Source organism: Colossoma macropomum, unplaced genomic scaffold (assembly GCF_904425465.1).
Source record: "Colossoma macropomum unplaced genomic scaffold, Colossoma_macropomum, whole genome shotgun sequence".
Taxonomy (NCBI): Eukaryota; Metazoa; Chordata; class Actinopteri; order Characiformes; family Serrasalmidae; genus Colossoma; species Colossoma macropomum.
Window position 1 is genome coordinate 31,594,056 of NW_023494789.1, and position 18,949 is coordinate 31,613,004.

Consider the following 18,949-nt stretch of genomic DNA (forward strand, 5'->3'; position numbering starts at 1 on the left):
GTTGGTTGTCTGTGGTTCTCTCTCCTCCTGCGCCGCTGCTTCCTTTCTTTCATCGGTTTAAGTTCGTCGTAACTGAGTTTTTGTCGCTTGTTGTGTCGTGAGTGCTCTGCGAGGTCGCGGCTCTCCCGAAGGCGCTAGCATGGCTAACGTGAAGTCGTTTTACGACATTACGGCGAAGACGCTGACTGGAGAAGAATTCAAGTTTTCATCTTTACAGGGTAAAGTGGTCCTTATCGAGAATGTCGCGTCTCTCTGAGGTACGACCACCAGGGATTACACCCAGATGAACGAGCTCCATGAGCGCTTCTCAGAGAAGGGGCTCGTGGTTCTGGGAGTGCCCTGCAATCAGTTTGGACATCAGGTAAAGGACTTTTCATCTATTTCTTTCTCTTCTCTTCCTTCGTTTTCTGTTTTCGAAGAGGTGGTTCGTCTCTCTGTGGAGGAATAATTGAAACCCCTCCAGTAAAACGCATTTTTTTAAACAACAAAGAGCGCTTATGTGTCTATTGAATAATTATTGATGTAAGTTTTCAGTGGAAGCAGTAGTTTTTTGTTTTTTTTTTGAGTGCTTAATGTACGGTTTTTTTCTACGAAGCAACGTTGTATACATTTTAATATCTATAATAATAATAATAAAAGAAGAAGAAGAAGACGACGACGAATACATCTGACTTTTTGGTTCACATGTGGCTAAATCTCATTATTTGGTGCCTTGCTAAACATTTTGTGTCGATAGTAGCTACCATGCTGTACCATTTGTAATCTGAACCTTTAGCACATGGACAGCAGGCAGGTGCGTCTCCAGTGTCTCCTCAGATGACCGCCTGATTTACCTCCCATACACGAAAGCACATCATTCTAGGCATGTTACGTGATTTAAACCATGTCAGGCAACCAGCTTTATGTATTATTCAGCTCTATGTCCATTCACTCTTTTAGAAATGTCTCTTCAGACTGAGTTGTGCGTACCGTCAGTGGTCAGATAAACTATAAATGCATTATCTGATAGGATGTCAGTGGAACATATACGTGTGCACAATAAGATGCAAGTCTGCAGCTGTACATTCAGCCTGCTCTACATATAATTCAGCATTATGTTCTTTCTCTTTTAATAGGAAAACTGCTCAAACGAAGAGATCCCAATGTCCCTAAAATACGTCCGTCCCGGAAATGGCTTTGAACCTAAATTCCAGCTGTTAGAGAAGGTGGATGTGAATGGGAAAGATGCCCACCCCCTATTTGTCTTCCTCAAGGAGAAGCTGCCATTCCCCAGCGACGAACCTGTGGGCTTGATGGGCAACCCTAAATATATCATCTGGAGTCCTGTCTGCAGGAACGACATTGCTTGGAACTTCGAGAAGTTCCTCATTGCACCAGATGGGATCCCGTTCAAACGGTACAGCAGAAGATACCTGACCAGCAACATTGAGGGGGACATAAAGAAGCTCCTGAACATTGCTAGCTAAATCAGTACATCTTTGTATGGTTTTTCATCTGTGGTAGCTGGTTGTGCCCTTGTTGTGCCCAGTGTTGCTGTGTTGGGACGTTTACTGAATGAAGATGCCCTTTTAAATATGATGTGGGGGGTGTCAGATGCCTTGTAAAAGTCCTGACTTAACAGTTGCATAGAGCCCATGTACGGCACAACACGCCTTTTGCTGATCAATAAATGGATGTTCATTATGAGTCTTGAGGGTTTTTTTTTCCCCCCAATAGTTAACTACAGTACTAGCTAGAGTTTCCTGCCTCATACATACTACTGCTGTAGCTCCAAGAAGTACATTGCATATTAATGTAAATCCCATGGCAACTAGTGTTTGTTGCTTGCTGAGTCATGCACACTTCAAATCAAATCAAATCAAATCAGATTTATTGTCACATCACAAGAGTACAGGGACACAGGTGAGTGAAAAACTTGAGTGCGAGTTCCACAAATTATGCAGAGAACAGTATTTACACATAGATAAACAAAACTATAGATAGGATAGAAGAATAGATAAAACCAATTAAACTAAAATATATACATATAATCTTACACAATAACTTAAAAATAATAATATTGCACCGAGACATATAATATTGCACTGGGAATGTAGAGTGAGTGTAATCAACTATATACTATATATAGTAATGGATATTACAATGCTATGTAGATGTGCAAGTAATCACACTAGGTGTGGAGGTAGAAGATGGTACAGTAGGTGGCAGAGTATTTAGTAAAGTGCAAGGTACAGGAAGTTAAGTGGAAGCGCAGGGGGAGAGTATTGTCTTTGGATAGGTATTCAAAGTCCAGCTATGCAAGTAAAGTGCGGGAGTACAGTGGGTGCACGTACGTGTAATGGGAAGGGTTGGGCTGGGCAGAGCAGTGATTACTGGCTGTTCAATAGCCTGGTTGCATGGGGGAAGAAGCTGTCTTTGAGCCGACTGGTTCTGGCTTTTAAGCTTCTGAGCCTCCTACCACTCGGCAGCTGAGAGAACAGACAGTGACTAGGATGGGAGGGGTCCTTCATAATCCTTCTGGATTTCCTCAGGCAGCGACTGGTGTATAAATCCAATAGGTTAGGGAGCTGAACCCCGGTGATGGACTGTGCTGTCCGCACCACCCTCTGCAGAGATTTCCTCTCACGAACAGTACAGTTCCCGTACCAGGTGGTGATGCTGCCCGTCAGGATGCTTTCCACAGTGCAGGTGTAGAAGGTCTTAAGGATGCTGGGGTTCAGGGCAAAAATACTCATGTTCTGTAGTCCCTCGGCTGCGGCCTAATCCGAAACGTCCCTATTTACTGTTGACATTTACGTAGCCCTTAAAGCCAAGATGCCCTTGGAAAGCTTTTCCAAGATAAACACTAGAAGTAAACTGAGCTGATAGGATGCAATGCGACTTGAATACCTAGTAGGCTGTCATGCATCATCAAAAGCTATTTTTTTTTAACCTTTTCACACCATTTGAAAATCTAGCCCTTTACATCATGTGAATATTTTATGACGCATGACTGATGGATGTAGAATTGTAGATAATGTGTAGGTAGTGAGGTTTTGTTACAGCAGCAGGACGGTGCTTGAATATCATACAAAAGTAAACAGGACGCTCTCATCAGGCTTCAATTCTTTATTGTCTTTTTGATTTAAATGTAGTTTCAAAATCCGGGGTTGCACATATTGCCATGATAAATATCAGAACACAAAGAAGTTATGTATCCTATTCTGTAGATAGTACATGACTATTTACATCTATGCAACATCTCTCAAAATGAATTTTAAAATGGATGCTATTCTGATAATGTGGCAGGTAAAAAAGTGCATTGGCCAGTATGTCATAATTCTAGTATCCATGTCATAGGTTATAGCAGGATATCAAGCATGTACTTGTCACAGCCTGACAGACTGAAAAGAGAGAAGCATGTGGGGATACCAACCAACAATTTTCCATTTTGCATGCTGCTATTCCACAGTAGAGAAAAGCACAAGATAGATGGATGCATACTGACTGTTTTGGTAAATTCATAACAGGGAGGAAGGGCTGTCAGTAATATCCTCCCAGTATGAAGCATGTTTACATCAGTAAGAGTTTTGCACTGAGTCATCTGACAAGCAAAGTAATGCCACAACCAATAACATGGCAAATTCACCACAGAGTAGCAGATAGGGCAGGGTAGCGTTGTAGTCACTTGAACGTGTAAGGTTTCCTCTTTATAGCATCAGCCCCAAGCTTCCTGGGTAAGATATTCATCTGTGCCAAAAACTGCAGCCTTTTCAAGTCTCAAATTTAGCACCACTTTCGAGCAGTGGCTCGAAACTCCTCTGTCCGCCCTTTAACAAGAGGAGAAACATCCAAAACAAAGATCTATTAAAAATCTGCCAAACTGGAAGATTCCAAAGCATATAACTTTGCAAAAGTGGTCTCAACTAAGGAAACGCCATGTGATGAACCTCAGCCTTTTTTGGGACAAGCAGGACATGTATGTGTACCACCTTTAAGTTTAAATCTAAATCCACTCACACAAGCCCCCTTTTAACAGTTCTTGGGGCAGAAAGGCCGCTAGTGCTAACGTATCAGAGAGAGCAGCACAATATTGAAGATCAGCAGTATAATCAACCTCACCACATAACTTATAGTTCAGCCTATACTGTCTACCCCAGGCCTCAAGGATAAAGCCTTAAAGTGAAATATGCGTAAATGAACGCTTGCAAAAATATCACTGCAGTAAGTTGAAAGCCTCGTGGTTGAACACAGCAATGGAGACACTGTCTACTCAATAAATGAAAGCCTTCTGTCTAAAATGTGGATTATGGACACAAGCATTTTTCAGAGAAGAAGCGATTCCTCACAAGAGGCACATAATACAAAACACCTTCGAGTACGCAGGGTGAATGGAGGGGGAAAAGGAAAATTAAATGTATCTTCGTTTGCATACATTGCTCAGACTTTTCTGTCTATATCTAGGCAATTTTCCCTTGTCCTCATCATCTCCAATGCCATCAACATGTATACAACTTTGGTTGTCACAACACAATGCATTTGGCTTCTTTTGACTTTTCCACTGGGTTACAGAAAAGTATGCGCTTTCATTGCAATATTTCAGGCAACTTAACATTCTCGATGTCCAGCGAGAGGCTGAATATCCGTATCATCCTCTGCCTCCTTATAAACTAAAGAAATGTGCTCAGCAGGCAACAAGGTCCAGGGAGAAAGTCTGTAATGTCACGCTTCAAACTAAAATTCTCATTTATTGATTTTCTTTCTTTCACTTATTTGTTCTTACGTCATACTTCTTGGCTCTTGGTAGATGTGTACATTTGTGAAGAAAATTAAAATAAAGCGTAAAAGACAGGGCCTCCAAGTCTTGGAAAAAAAACAAAATCACCGAAAAGCCTGGGATGTGCATCGATGCGTCGTTGGTTTTTCGTTCACATAGCTTTTATTTTAGTGCCCGTCCTTAAAGAATAATGAACTTCAGTTGGTGTCCATGTGGTCTTCCAAGGACTCAGAAGCTCCTCCAAGAGATGCTGATGGAGTGGATCTGGATGGACCTTCTCCATCTCGACGTTGGTAGAAGAGTACATAGGCTGCTTTAGTCTGAAAACGAAAAGAGATGATGATTTAAAAGAAGTGTCAGTTTGACGGGGGAAACACAAACATCTTTAGATGAAGATAAAATTCCAAATTTGAGTATCTTACCACTATCTGATCTTCAGAGGCAGAGGACACACTGCTGTCATCAAAGTAATACCATTTCCCATCAGTCTTATTCTTAGCATACGCCGTGTCTGCAAGAGGTAGTGAGAAAAGTTACTGGTTGGGGTCACTTGCAATATTTATTGCAAACAACTTGAAGTCTTCACCATTTAACCAGTGTTATTTACTACAGAGTGTATGACAAAAGGCCTTAGTCTTATTCAGAATAGACAGATCTTTTTCAAAGAAAACCATGCTAACACTAGACACCTGATCAAGTTTCCAGAGAAACAGTGAACGTTTGTAAGGAACAAATAGAAAGGTGTGGGGAAAGCTGTTGGAAGATAAAACCGAAAATAAAATCTAAAGAACAGTGACAAGTCAACAAAAAAATCTGGGCTACACAGACAGAATGAGATAAGATGAATAAATATTAACCAGCTAAGAGCTGTAAGGAGGAATGATTCATCTCTTTAGGGGAAGCAAGTGTTTCATAACATGAGAGGGAAGAATCGCAATATAAACGACTCACAATGGCCTCCACCCATTCCTCCATAGTGGTTAGAGACAGCGACGAGGTCATAGATGTAGGGGCCAGCTTTAGGGTCGCAGACAAACTCAGACATGTTCAGATCCCTGTAGAAGAGAAGAAGCAGCATCAGCACTATACCAAAACCTTTAGAAAACATTAGCTTGATCCCAATTCAACTATTCTGGCTATTTCGAGGCAAGCGGTGCTGATCACATTTAGTTGGTTTTTGACTGGCCCTTGTCAAAGACTCCATCGTAATCTTGTCCATTTCAGCTGAGTATGAATCACTTCCAGGCTTTCCCTTGATCGCTCTTGATATAAAATCATAATGATTGATCTGTGAATGATTTATAAGAATCTAAAATAACAAGTTAAAAAGAATAGGCAACCAGCTCCTGAATACAAATTTAAGTAGGCATCCATTAGGGGTGCAGGAAAAAATCGATTCTTAGATGCATCGCGATGCGGACGTGGACGATTCTGAATCGATTCACAAAAGTCAAAAATCGATTTTCTAAATATTTAATTTATAACCTAACATTGACGGAACGCAAAAGGCGGAACCTGGAAGTGCGGAAGTGCAGCGCCCGGACAGTCTGTGGCGGCACATAACAAAAACACTACTGGATGAGTGAGAAATCCAACCGACTCCCTTTGCATTAAAGCCAGGTTAGATCAGGAGTCACAACCCAAATGTTAAGACGAGCCATTTTAAACTTTCAACAAAAATCAAACCAGCTTGGGAGCCACAACATTTAATGTCTCAGTATGATGTCCTAATTTAGGCTAAACAATATAAACGAAAACACGGACTTACTTTGCTCTGCTTTAAGCTTCAGCTTTAGTCGCTTTTCCTCCAACTCTGCCAGAAAACTTTTCCTCAAAAGTTGAATAGTTTCTTGTAAAATGTCCTGTTTTACGAGGCTGAAGTCGCTTTTCACTCGCCAGCTTCTTGCTGAACTTGCCCATTCCACCTTAAATTCTGACTGAGGCGCCGAATGTAAATGCGGCACCATTTAAGGTGGAACGGGAAAATTAGAAAGAGAAGCGGCTTCATCTTCGCACCTTTTTAGTTAGTGTTTGACAGTCTCTCGTTGCAGATTTAGGTTAACGTACCAGGAAACCAACTGCGCTGCTTATAAATGCGAATAAGTCCATTCATCTCCAAATGTTCACATTAAGCATTTCAATTTTAACTCAAACTATGAGTAGGATAATACATTTGTGTCAAGAATATATGTGAGGGATAGATCTGGATTTTATACAGTGATAGGCTAGTAAAAATGAAACAAACACTGTCGTTTAACTTTTGGCTCTAGTGTGAAAGTAATGGAGTTCTTCTCTCCCAGCAAAATCTTAAACCAATCAATGAACTCCCATGTGTATTATTTGGTGCAGTTAGCCACTGCAATGTGAAAACAACCAAACCAAACTAAAAAGATACAATGTCACAAAAAACCTGGTTCGCACTTTAGAAAACAGACCATGTAAATGCCTCAGTGATCACACAGTCCACTTGAGATTCATCCAAATGATAAAGATAAATAATGAGAATAAGCAATTCATCCATCATTACACTGTCAGTGAGTGAGTGCTGAACGTGGTGAAGCAAGATTCTTTCTAACAGTGTTGATTAACTCCACAGCAGCAACCTTCTCACCTCCCTCTGCAACACAGTTAAAATACAAGCAAAAGTCTTTGGGGCAGGAAAAACTAAATCAAGAGCATTTTCCAGAAGTGACTTACTAGGTGATTACTCATTTCCAGGTTTCTATCGCGTTAAAGTGTCTGATCCTGAGCCAATGTGCTCAAAGGCAAACAAGCTCTGAAAACAAACACTGAAACCAAAATTTCCCAATACAATCCACTACACTGTACTGTTTTGTATTCTGAACTAAAGTGTATAACAGCATAAATATCCCATTTACATTCAGTATGATTATGCCTGGAAGGCCGTTACATTAGCATGTGCATGAAAACTACCTCAACATTTATTAAAACAATTAACCATGCAATCTGTCAGACTGATACACTCCACCACACCGTGGCTATGCCTATGCCACACAGCATCTGGAAAAGCTGAACCCCAACATATCTTTTCCCCAACAAGAACAAAGAGGGTTTGGCTCGTAAAAGCTCAGACAACACATGGCATATCTTTTCACCGCTAAGTCTTTCCCACTGGCTCTTACTGTAGACTGCTGCACCAACCAAAATGACTTTCACCAATTCCCATGTAAGAAGATCCTGCACCATACAAGCCCTCAGTACATTATTAAAGCATGAATCAAGATAAAAGAGTAGATGCTACTGCCAAGGCATAAACCACATTTCTCACAAGCTTGCTGCCATCTGGTGGAAGAAATGCATTCTTTCATGTGAAATCATTTCAGTTCTCAGAGAATAAATTCCCTTAGTGCAACACCTATTGATCTTTTTTTAAACATCACAAAAAAAAGGATATATATATATATATATATATATATACACATATATATATATATATATATATATATATACAAAAAATAAATAAAAATCATAAATAGGAAAAACCCTTTATGTTAATTGAAACAAAAGCACAAAACTGTCTGTGCCTATTACATATACTGACAGATCACCTGATGGGGAAGTCCACTACAGTGTCCAGTTTGTCTCTCCAGCAGCGGTTGTACGAAAAGCGTTTCAGATGTACCACCAGAATGCGGGGTAGAGACCACAGGTCAAACTTCTTTGTGGCCTGCTGGTGCTTCTTACAGGTGGGGCAGTACCTGCAGAGTGATCATCAGACACAGACTGTTATAATAATAAATTAATAACAAGGCTCTGAACTAGTTTGAGGAACAAAAATGAAACAAGAAATGGTATTTTGGTAGGAACAAATGCAACCAAAAACAATTAGCCTTAACTGCTCAGGAACAGAACCGAACAGAGATTGTTGTGGTTAATAATGTTACTTCTGAGGTTCTGAGCAGCCCACTTGCTTATTAAGTATGTCTTACCTCTGAAACTCTACTTGTTTTTAGATTAACATTATGTTTCGAATTATTTCATTCAGTTTATCATTTAAGATTTATACATATGAAATGTGGTATTTTTGTGCTCAGGCTATAAATTAATTAAAGTAAACACCATGGATGGTATTCAGAGCTGCTTTTCCATATACTCTCACATGACCTTATTTGTATCATGTTGTGATGCAAGAAACCACTTAGCCAGTGAGCATGTGTATGCATTTTTAAAAACAGAATTTACTGACTCTTTTGACAACATTTAACATACATTTGAGTTATTCTGATCATAACTACCTACTATTTTATAACATTATGTGTACATACAGCCTGTGTAAAAAGAATGGAACTGTTCAATATTCTAACATTGTGTTGGCGTTGGAATAGATGAATGGAAAGGTTAAAATATAATTTCTGCTCCAAGTGAACTGATTAATTTTTTTAATTCTGTTTAATTCCAAGCCCTGACAACTAATGACATTTAGTGAATTCTTCACACCTATGCTGACTATATTCAAAAAACACCCAATCCACAAATTTGTGTATTTAGTGAATACACAAAAGCTAAACATTTGTGATAGCATATTCATCCTCACCAAGGATCATGCTCTCCCAGCGTCTCCATGGTGGTAAAAAGCTCAATGCATTCCCTCAGAGCCACCGTAGCCTTCTTCTTCTGAGCCTGCATCATGCTCTCATGCTTCTCATAAGCCTTGAAAGAGACAAAGCAGAGCTTACAGTATTCTGAGGTAGAACATGTAACTACATTGACACTTCAATGAAAGCAACATATAAAGCGAGCTAACCTCTGCCTCCTGGTCATCATAGCACAGTCTCTTTGTGTCCGTGTCCCAATCAATAGCTATTGTGGAATGTGCTGTGAGGGGAAAAAAGGGTTTTCTTCAAGTTACGAATTTCTTCCCCATTTAAAAATAAAGTATCTTAAAAAAATGCTAAAAGGCACAAAAGCAATAGTTACGTGTGAGTTTGAGGATGTTGCCTTCACATGGTAAAGGACTGATGTTGGCTGTGCCATAGGAATTGACCATGCTAAAAGAGAAGAGTTTGGGTCGAGAAGCTTTCCCAACACTACCAATGGGTCCGTTCTCAGGCTCTGAGCCCTCATCCTCCCCGTCCACAGTTTCTGACTGGCTACTTTCAGGATCTGGGCTCACCTGGTGGTCCATGGCCTCATCTTCACCTGTGGTAATCCCAAAGATGTATATGATTTTAACACTTAAAATAAATAAAACAACAAACAAACTATGGTGAATCCAGTGGAGGAATAGTAAATAATACATTTCAGAAGACACCTGGCTTGGTGGGCATCTTACCATCACATGCTCCATTGGGGCCATTACAGGTTTCAGAGTGGCTGCTCCCATTGGTAGAACCAGCGCTGCAGGATGCCCCATCTGACATTGGGCTGCTACAGCTGCTCAGCCCTGCATTATGATTGGATGCTAAAACTCCACAGTCCACTGAGTGGCTGCTGTTAGAGGAAGTGGCTGACGCAGAGGCTCGGCTGTCCATCGTGGTGGCCTGTGAGCGCTTCACGTAGCGCCTTAACAAGCAACAAATAACAACTTTTGAGTACTTTATCTTTTGCTGTACTGTCTGTTCACTACACACACATTCAGTGTGTCCAGTTACATTAATTCCATTCTGGAAAGTGAGAGTTTGCTGCATGAATGTGAGACAGGGAAAACAAACAACTATCTGAACTAGGGGACGGGTACAGTTCTTAAGCTCTTTATGTTCAAAGTGCAAGGCAGAACAGCACCCACCCAATTCTTTCAAGCACACGCTCATATAGTGTGTCTGGGGAGAGGTTGTGGCGCGGAACGGTGATGAGAAGTGGCTGCCCAAACAGCATTGTGCCTGAGGAGCCTCCGCTGTGCTTCATGTGTCTCTCCCTGAAGTATACCGGCAGATTCATCCGCTCACTGTCCTCTTCCAACACCTCATAGCTACAACACACACAAACTGTAAGCATCACTGGAATTCACAATCTCAAAAATATCTTTAGCTGAATGTGAAGCAAAACCAACAACTTACACAAAGATGTCGTCTTTTTCCATAATATGGTTGAGACCATCATCCCTTCTGTAGATTTTATGGAATCGGTGATTGTAAACATCAGCCACAACCATCTAGATGAGAGGGGGAAAATGGACTCAAACTTCAGTAAGTCATTTGATGACTTATCTGTCAAAGCAGGCATATGAATCATGTTTAAACTGTGAGAAGAACTGACAGCATAATATTAAAAAAAGCAATAAAACAGGCACTTCAAATCTCACATTCTCTGCTGGAACTCCAGACAGTTTAGCCAAAGCACTGCACAGGTCTGCCACTGTGCCTAGTTTAGGGACCACCACGCGAAACTAGGTAGGACAGAGAAACACAGGGAAACCAGTAAGGGCATTTATTTGATCTTACATAACCACATAACACCACCACAAAAATATTAATCAACTGAACCAGTGCTGAAGTGAACAACCAACACAGGGAACATATAAAGTTTTGATTTACATATATTGAGAGACAAACTGTATTACCAGTGTATACATGCCAAATCAATGCTCTTACTTGCATGGGTCTGGACTGAGGGTCGGTCCGAACCAAAAACACCTCCATGGTTCGGTCCTTCTTCATGGGCAGGGGCAGCGTGAGGTAGCAGAAAGGGTCAAAAGTGACAGATACTTTGGAGCATTCGGGACAGACTAGCGTGGACTTGAACAGGCCGTGGAAGATATCAACTATGATGGAATCATTTCGCAGCCGATGGTTTGTCCATGCCTCTTTAGCTACAATCTGTTAACATCAAGTTGAGATGTGAACCAAAAGAAGGGCAGAATATATAAGATTTATGATATTCACACATTCCACCCCTATTTAAAATAGCCTGCATCAGGATGTTTTACTGGGCACAGTGATAACATTATAGAGATATAAAGAGCCATTGACTTACACTGAGCAACTGACAAAGGTTTAATACTTTAATATTAGTTAAATTTAGTCATATAGAAAAGTCTAAACATCCCTGTTCAAATTGTGTGTTCTGTTGATTTTCTAATTGAAAATCGTCTACAGGCAAAAAACTAAAATATGCCATTTGTCTGCTAATTTTACTGCACAATTTGTATTTTTTTGATGAGTTTCATATATTGGAAGAAAAAAAAAAAACAATATACATTTATATTTTCAAATAAAATGTAGCAAATGAACAGGTACTGTGCATTAAAAGTGAAAAGTGTGTTCACTTATTTTCATTTCAATCAACACAACATAATTTGCCCGGCGTGCCCAAACATTTGCAATCAACTGCATATTCATGGTAAGGATAAAAAACCATTCTGAAAAGTAATACCTCATCAGGCCGGCCCTCAGCATCTCTCAGGGCCAAGTAAGGCTTCTTCTTAACACGGTTCAGGTCCTCATGTAGTCCATCCAGCAAGAAGGCCAACAGCTCCTGAGAGTCCTGCTGCTGGTACCCTGAGAACTGGGGGGCAAAGCGGCCGACCTGCGTCTGTGCTCAGAAAAACACAACCCTCAAGAAACAGGACCTCCAATGCAGCTTAATTACTTAATATTTACTTAATTAGTTAATATTTCATATTTGTATACTATACACTTTTATTAAGTACTCACAATAACTGAGTGAAGTTTCCACTTAATGATCAACTCTTACAGACTATAAACTCACATTAACAACCTAGCCTGAAAGAGGTTAACTAAAACGGCACCGGCACAGCTGTATATCTTACTTTGAAAGTGCGGGGAGCCACATAGCTGCTTCGACTGAGCCACATCTGTTTGACTAAGTCGGCATAGGCCTCAGCGATCTCCCCTCGCATCCCTAATGGATTCTCTCGGTTGATCTCTGCTTCATACCGGTCCTCCAGAAAATATTCCGTTAAGGGCGGTGAATTGCTCAAACACTGTAAAGAGATATATCAGAAAGAATGGGATGGGAGTACATTCATCACAGAGAAAAATAATTGTGGAGCATGTGTGTGTTTATAAGATCTAGAAAACATTACCTGGGTGTATGAGCATACGTATGAGTGTGTTTGCCCATGTGTGTACCTGGAGTGCAGAGTTCATGAAGCAGGTGTTGCCCAAATTGCTGAGGCCACAGAGCCCAGGCTGTGAGGCAGACTCTCTGTAACTGTAAGACGAGCTGTACGAGTTGTACCCTCCCAACCTGTAGAACACGAAATGGTCAGCAAAACATGGTTGTGCTTTTATACTGGAGACTATGGTTCATGTGATTACTCATATGTCACAGTCAAACGAATGGGCATGGTGCTTTGTTACAAGCCAAGCATGGATACAGAAATCAGACAGCAAGATCAGAAAAAGCCAAGACTAGGGATGCACTAAAATTTTGTGCAACAAAAATTTTCTGCCAAAACCCAAAACTACCGTTTTTGATCATTTCCAGCTGAAAATTTCTGGTGGATGAAATTTTGGTGCATCCCTAGTCTCGGCTTTTTCCAAGAAAGAAAATATCAAAAATTAAATAAGCCAACAATGTCAAGTGAACAAAAGTGTCAAGTGAAGACTCTCCTGCGCTGGTCTGCACAGTCACATTGAAACAGTGCGAGCAATAGCAGGCTGACAGTTAAACTCACAGCTTACAAAAATCTCCAGAGGCTTTTAGATTCGATAAGCAAATTCTAACCTTTACATACAACATACAAAGAATTTCACCAATACAGGTTTAATACCATTTGGAAACATGACACCCCACTCAATTTGCAGAATACAGCAAAACAACAGAAGCAGAGAGAAGCTAACACCACCAACATCTGCAGCCTCAGTCTTTGAAATGATGAAAAAATTCAAACGACAGTGCCAAAGTGAAAAGTATAACTAAAAATAATAAAATTCATTGCCTTGGATTACCAATCGTTCTCTTTTGTTGATGATGTTTCATGGCACATACTGTAGCCTACATACATTATATTTTTAGTATGTTTATTTTATGTAAACAGTTATTCTTTACTGTCAGCTTTTTAGGTTTTCAGCCAAAGCCATCACATCACAAGCCAAGACCCAAGATATATGAAGATGAAACTGAAAAATCAATCATAAAATGAGTGATGTAAAAACATACCTGTTACCAGCAGATGTGCTATTGTTCAGCATGTAGCCAGAATTGCCACTGCTGTCTCCATTGGTCACTGTGGAAGAAATGGTGGCAGACGAATTGGAGGAGAACTTCGGGGACGTAGTGAAAGTCCGAGAGGTGGTTGTACTGGACCTAGAAGAAATCAAATTAGAACTTCTGATATCAGCTACTACTGATGGTAAGGACCAACCATGTGAAGGCACATCTAAATCAACCTACTTGGGATGGGAGGCTTGCCTGGGCCATGTGCCATCTTCATTCTTCCTTTCAATCACAAGTACCTAAAGGGAGACAGCTCTGCAATGACCTCGTACAAATCGAAGCAGACTCAAGGACACAATTTCCAATTGCTAACGGGTCCGTCACACCAACTGAATTGGGAATGAAGTAGAATGGAGAGGACTGTTAAGAGCTGTATAGAATCTAAAAATCCTACCTGGCCCTGAAAAAGCCCAGCATCCTGAACAGTGCTGTCAGGCTTGTTCAGCTGCTCGTATGTGTTGCTCATGTACTTGTTCCATAGTCGAGTTTCTTTTTCTGATGGGATATTAAAGAGAGACCTCATCTCCTTTTCAATGGTATCTGAGGGAAGACAAACAAAACAATAATTACACTCTCTTACAGTGCAATTCAGACTCAGAATTCACCTCTGTTGTGAAAAAGACACAAACAGCTTTTATGACATGCAGATAAGTTAACTTCCAAAAGAATGAACAGATATGCTGTCTCTGTATTTCTGCCTTGCTTGTAATTTGCCACTTTGCTAAATGTTGAAGGTTTCATACCAATGGTATCAGCTTTGCTGAAATGGCGAGTGACCACGTTGTCCATGTTGTCATTCTCACATAAGTTCAGCTCCAACAGATATACTTCCACTTTACAGTGCTTTACAAACATGCCATGCTCAACCACCTAAAAAAAAGATGATTAAAAAAAATAATAAAAACATGCTACATAAGTTTGTGTATGGAGAAAAGAGCAGTACAGAGCTGTGACTGATAAGCTTGCATTACGCTAACACTATTAAAATGAGTAAACAATTTTTTAATTATTACAATGGATGAAACATTTCACAAAGGATCATAGCAACATATTACTGCTGTAATATTAGGGTGAAGCAGCTGTGCTGGCTAAAAGTACACAGGTTTGGAGGCAAGACCAGGCAAGTGCGAATGCACATATTGCTTAGAGAAAAACTCTGCAAATAATATCTGCACAGTTGCTAATAAGTTAAACAAAATGTATTATAAATGATTAGACAGTATAAAAACTCAAATGTCATGTATAACTGTTGTAATATTAAAATTGTAACCTTAAAAGTGAAACAAGGCAGTGCTTTACCTTTCTGACAATAGGTCGCTGTCCCTCTAGACAGCCATACCAGCTGACAAGCTTAATCCAAGCTTCTGTGGGCACCAAGACATAGTCTAACTCATCTATAAGATGTTCTTTTAGCGCTTGGGTTTCTTGGTCTGCAACATAAATGTGAAAAAAAAAACAATTTTGTATCCCAGAGATAACACGCTTTCAGCAGTGCACTGCAAGTTAAATGTCAGGCAAAGACATTTTAAGTGCTGTCTTACTACTTGATTTCATGAGAACATTGTTACCCAGGTTTAAAATCCTTACAAAGAGATTCTATTGACAAACCTTTATTGCCACCATTAAACATGAAGCTATATTGCTCGGCTATAACTATAAGGCAGCACTTATAATTAGTGTTTAATAACTGGATTTTAACTTTAACATCTGTGCATTTGGTTATGATTGTGTTCAGTGCTACATATGACCGTAAAAAGAGGCAGTCATACCTCTGAACTGTTATAAGTTGTTACATTAATAATTTCAGGCCATGAGAAATTGGTTGGAGCAAAAGTCCCATCTAATTCTACATACATCTAAAGATGTCTGCTACATACAGATAAAGATATCTGTATGTATAATTACCTGAAAAAAGCCCAGAGTTGTCAATGGGTCCCGGATACAGATTGCGTTCTCCGACATTGTACATATCCCAGCTGTCAAAGCCCACATATTTTTTCCACTGTTTGAACCACCGGCTGTCAATCAAAAACCTACAGAAAACAAATAAGGTGGGCAGAGATTATCAAGCTGAATCAAAAGAAAGCAACAAAACCAAACTATAACTTTTTTTCAGTAATTTTGATAAATAAATTAATGAACATTGAACACCTGTTGCCAATAATGAAATGCACTGTTCCAACATCACTAATATAGAAACCGTGAACTAGGAAGTCTTAATCTCCTCTAAAGCAGGAACCTGTTCCACCGCATAAGCTTGTTAGCAAGGATTCCATCAGCCAAGGCAGGTGAAAAATGTTTCTTTTGTACTCACTTTAAATTGAAACAGAGCCAATTCACGACTGTGTCTTGGGTTAGTGCTGTTGGTAAAGTGGCCTGTGATGACACTTTGAAGGAAATATTTCAATGAAGCTACCCTGTTCATACATCCTTATCAAACAATCCACTGTCAATTAGCCACTAAGCAATGCACTGCTAACCTAACTGACAGAATGAAGCTAAACTGGTCAGTCAAGCGGACAGTCGTATCTTCCGATTGTCTCTGTCAACATAAGGTGGCACCACGTCAATATAACCTTCTACCTTGGTAGAATAATCCAACACTTTACTTACTTAACTGCCCGGGCTGTCTGATTGATTGGAATATAGTGTCTTTCGGTGTCAATCAGCACAGTCGCTGGGTGTTATCCAGTGCCCATGACAAAGCAGTAGCTGGCTACTGTAGTTAGCTTGGTTAACATGACTTGTATGTACCGTTAACTGCTGTCCAGCTGAGGCATTATTTGGCCTTGTCTTCCGTCTAGGAGGTGTCACTGGCTCCATCGAGCAAATAACCTTAATATAACTATGACAATTGCAATCTCCATAATAGTTTAGTAAACGTTACCTAAGTAGCTACCATGCTTGCAAGCTGTGTACGTAACTAGGCGAGAAAATACTGAACTACTCTACATCCTATCTAGATTCATATTAAAGGGAGTATGTGCAGAGTTGGCCTTAAACTTCACTTTCAGAAATTGATGTTTTAGTACGTGAACACAGTACAGTACAGTGGCTAGTGTAGCCAGCTACTGAGAGAATGCTCTGACACATACCGGTAACCTTAGCTGGGCTAGCTAACGCTAGCCAACAAGACGGTTCGTCCATCAGCTAAAGCTAGCCCGGCTAATCACACCCCATTGTAGCGTTAGTTAAGACAGAAATATAGAAATCAAATGTTGTCAAGTTAAGGAGTGACTCTCGTTAGCCGCTACGCAAGCTAGATAACTGTTAAAAAGCTTGGCAAGCTACCCTAGCCTAGCCTAGCTCCCACTTTCCTGCCCAATGTGAAGCGGTAGGCCTGAAACCGTTCACACACTGGGGTTTAGCTAACGCTAACTAGCCGAGGCTACAACAGCAGGTTGGCTAACTTTGATCCAGTGTAAAGCCAGCGTTATATGTTTGTTGTCTCACCATTCATCTCCCTTTCGGAGTGTGGTTTTCAGCAGTGTTCCAATGGTCTGCTTTTGACTCTCGATAGAAGGTACTGGAGTTTGAGCCGACCCCGGCTCCGCATCAGGATCTGAAGCGTTCCCCGACTCGGGTCCGCCTCCCTCCGCCATCGTGCAGCGAGTGAACCCGCAGCGCGTGTGGGCGCGCAGCCGTAGGGAGCGCGTTAGCTCCTCTGGCTAGGCTAGTAAACACACCAGCTCGAAGTTCTGAGATCGGCAGTTACATGCCTTCAGCAGTAGGGGTGCGTCGAGCGCTTACACAGATCAGTAACATTAAAACCACCTTCTTGTTTCTACACTCATTGTCAATTTTATTAACTCCACTTACCTTAGAGGATCTCTTCGTAGATCTACATTTACAGACTGCAGCCCATCTGTTTCTCTGCATACTTTGTTAGAACCCTTTTATCCTATTCTGCAAGATTCAGGACCCCTATAGGACCACTACAGAGCAGGTATTATTTGGGTGATGCATCATTCTCATCACTGCAGTGACACTGACGTGGTGGTGGTGTGTTAGTGTGTGTTGCGCTGGCATGAGTGGATCAGACACAGCAGTGCTACACTTTTAAGCACTGTGTCCGCTCACTGTCCACTCTATCAGACGCACCTACCTTGTTGGTCCACTTTGTAGATGTAATGTCAGAGCTCATCTGTTGCTGCAGTTTGTGTTGGCCATCCTCTAGTCCTTCATCAAGACGCTGTTGGCTGGATGTTTATGGTTGGTGGACTGTTCTCAGTCCCGCAGTGACACCGAGGCGTTTAAAAACTCCAGCAGCACTGCTGTCTGATCCACTCGTTCCAGCGCAACACACACTAACTTACCACCAACACGACAGTGTCACTGCAGTGCTGAGACTGATCCATCACCTAAATAATACCTGCTCTGTGTTGGTCCTGTGTGGATATTAACCACTGAAGGACAGGACAAAGGGAGGTTAACAAAATATGCAGAAAAGCAGATGGTCTAGTCTGTAATGGTAGAACTACAAAGTGCTCATATATGCTAAGTGGAACTGATAAAGTGGTCAGTAAGTATAGAAACAGGGAGGCTGATCGGTGTATGTTTATGAGCTACAACTGAGATCTAGCTTTAACTAATTATTGCATGAAACAAAGCCCAGAGGAATAAATACATAACCTACCAGTTTAACTGGCAGTTAGCCAGTGTTGACATAGATGGTCGCTCCAAACGAGAGTTTTCGTATAAATATATTAATCAATGCTCATATAATAAAACAATGTGCTATTTAAATACATACAGTAACCACAAAAAGACCTTTCTGGTATCATATAGGTGAATCTCTTTGAATAATCTTTCTTGCTGACTCCCCTATGAAGAACATCGTTTAGGGACGCAAGAACTCAGCGAGCAGATCCATCACCATGACAACGGAACATTTCAGTTAGCGAAATGTTAGTAGAGAATTCATTTCTATGGCGAGTGAGCCTGAGATTATGCATTGTGCTAAGACACATCCCGTCTCTGTTTAGGTCTTAATCTCTACACAAGTGACCACGCAAAATGGAGCCCACGACATGCTTTCTATTGGTCAGTTCA

The 18,949-nt window shown here is 40.7% G+C and overlaps 2 protein-coding genes across 2 annotated transcripts; one reads left to right on the forward strand and one right to left on the reverse strand.

Annotated features, from left to right (window-relative positions):
• Positions 1-23: 23 nt before the first annotated feature.
• gpx1b (glutathione peroxidase 1b) lies at positions 24-1,686 on the forward strand. Its single transcript, XM_036570979.1, has 2 exons — positions 24-361; positions 1,116-1,686. Exons 1-2 carry the CDS (start codon positions 140-142, stop codon positions 1,464-1,466), a joined length of 573 nt encoding a protein of 190 aa, XP_036426872.1. The 5' UTR covers positions 24-139; the 3' UTR covers positions 1,467-1,686.
• Positions 1,687-3,093: 1,407 nt separating this feature from the next.
• Positions 3,094-17,534, reverse strand: usp4 (ubiquitin specific peptidase 4 (proto-oncogene)). Its single transcript, XM_036570978.1, has 22 exons — positions 17,351-17,534; positions 15,803-15,930; positions 15,197-15,327; positions 14,641-14,767; positions 14,292-14,437; positions 14,075-14,136; positions 13,841-13,987; positions 12,808-12,925; positions 12,486-12,659; positions 12,089-12,247; positions 11,308-11,532; positions 11,019-11,102; positions 10,774-10,868; positions 10,503-10,685; positions 10,050-10,279; positions 9,695-9,916; positions 9,522-9,592; positions 9,312-9,427; positions 8,326-8,475; positions 5,708-5,811; positions 5,179-5,267; positions 3,094-5,076 (listed from the first exon to the last, which is right to left on the reverse strand). Exons 1-22 carry the CDS (start codon positions 17,497-17,499, stop codon positions 4,954-4,956), a joined length of 3,033 nt encoding a protein of 1,010 aa, XP_036426871.1. The 5' UTR covers positions 17,500-17,534; the 3' UTR covers positions 3,094-4,953.
• Positions 17,535-18,949: the final 1,415 nt, after the last annotated feature.

Excerpts from the sequence above, each read along its gene's own strand:
- usp4 (XM_036570978.1), bottom strand. The coding sequence starts at position 17,499 with ATGGCGGAGGGAGGCGGACCCGAGTCGGGGAACGCTTCAGATCCTGAT. Across the intron at positions 10,869-11,018 it reads CTGGAGTTCCAGCAGAGAAT|ATGGTTGTGGCTGATGTTTA; the intron begins GTGAGATTTGAA and ends CCTCTCATCTAG. Across the intron at positions 9,917-10,049 it reads CCCCAATGGAGCATGTGATG|GTGAAGATGAGGCCATGGAC; the intron begins GTAAGATGCCCA and ends GGATTACCACAG.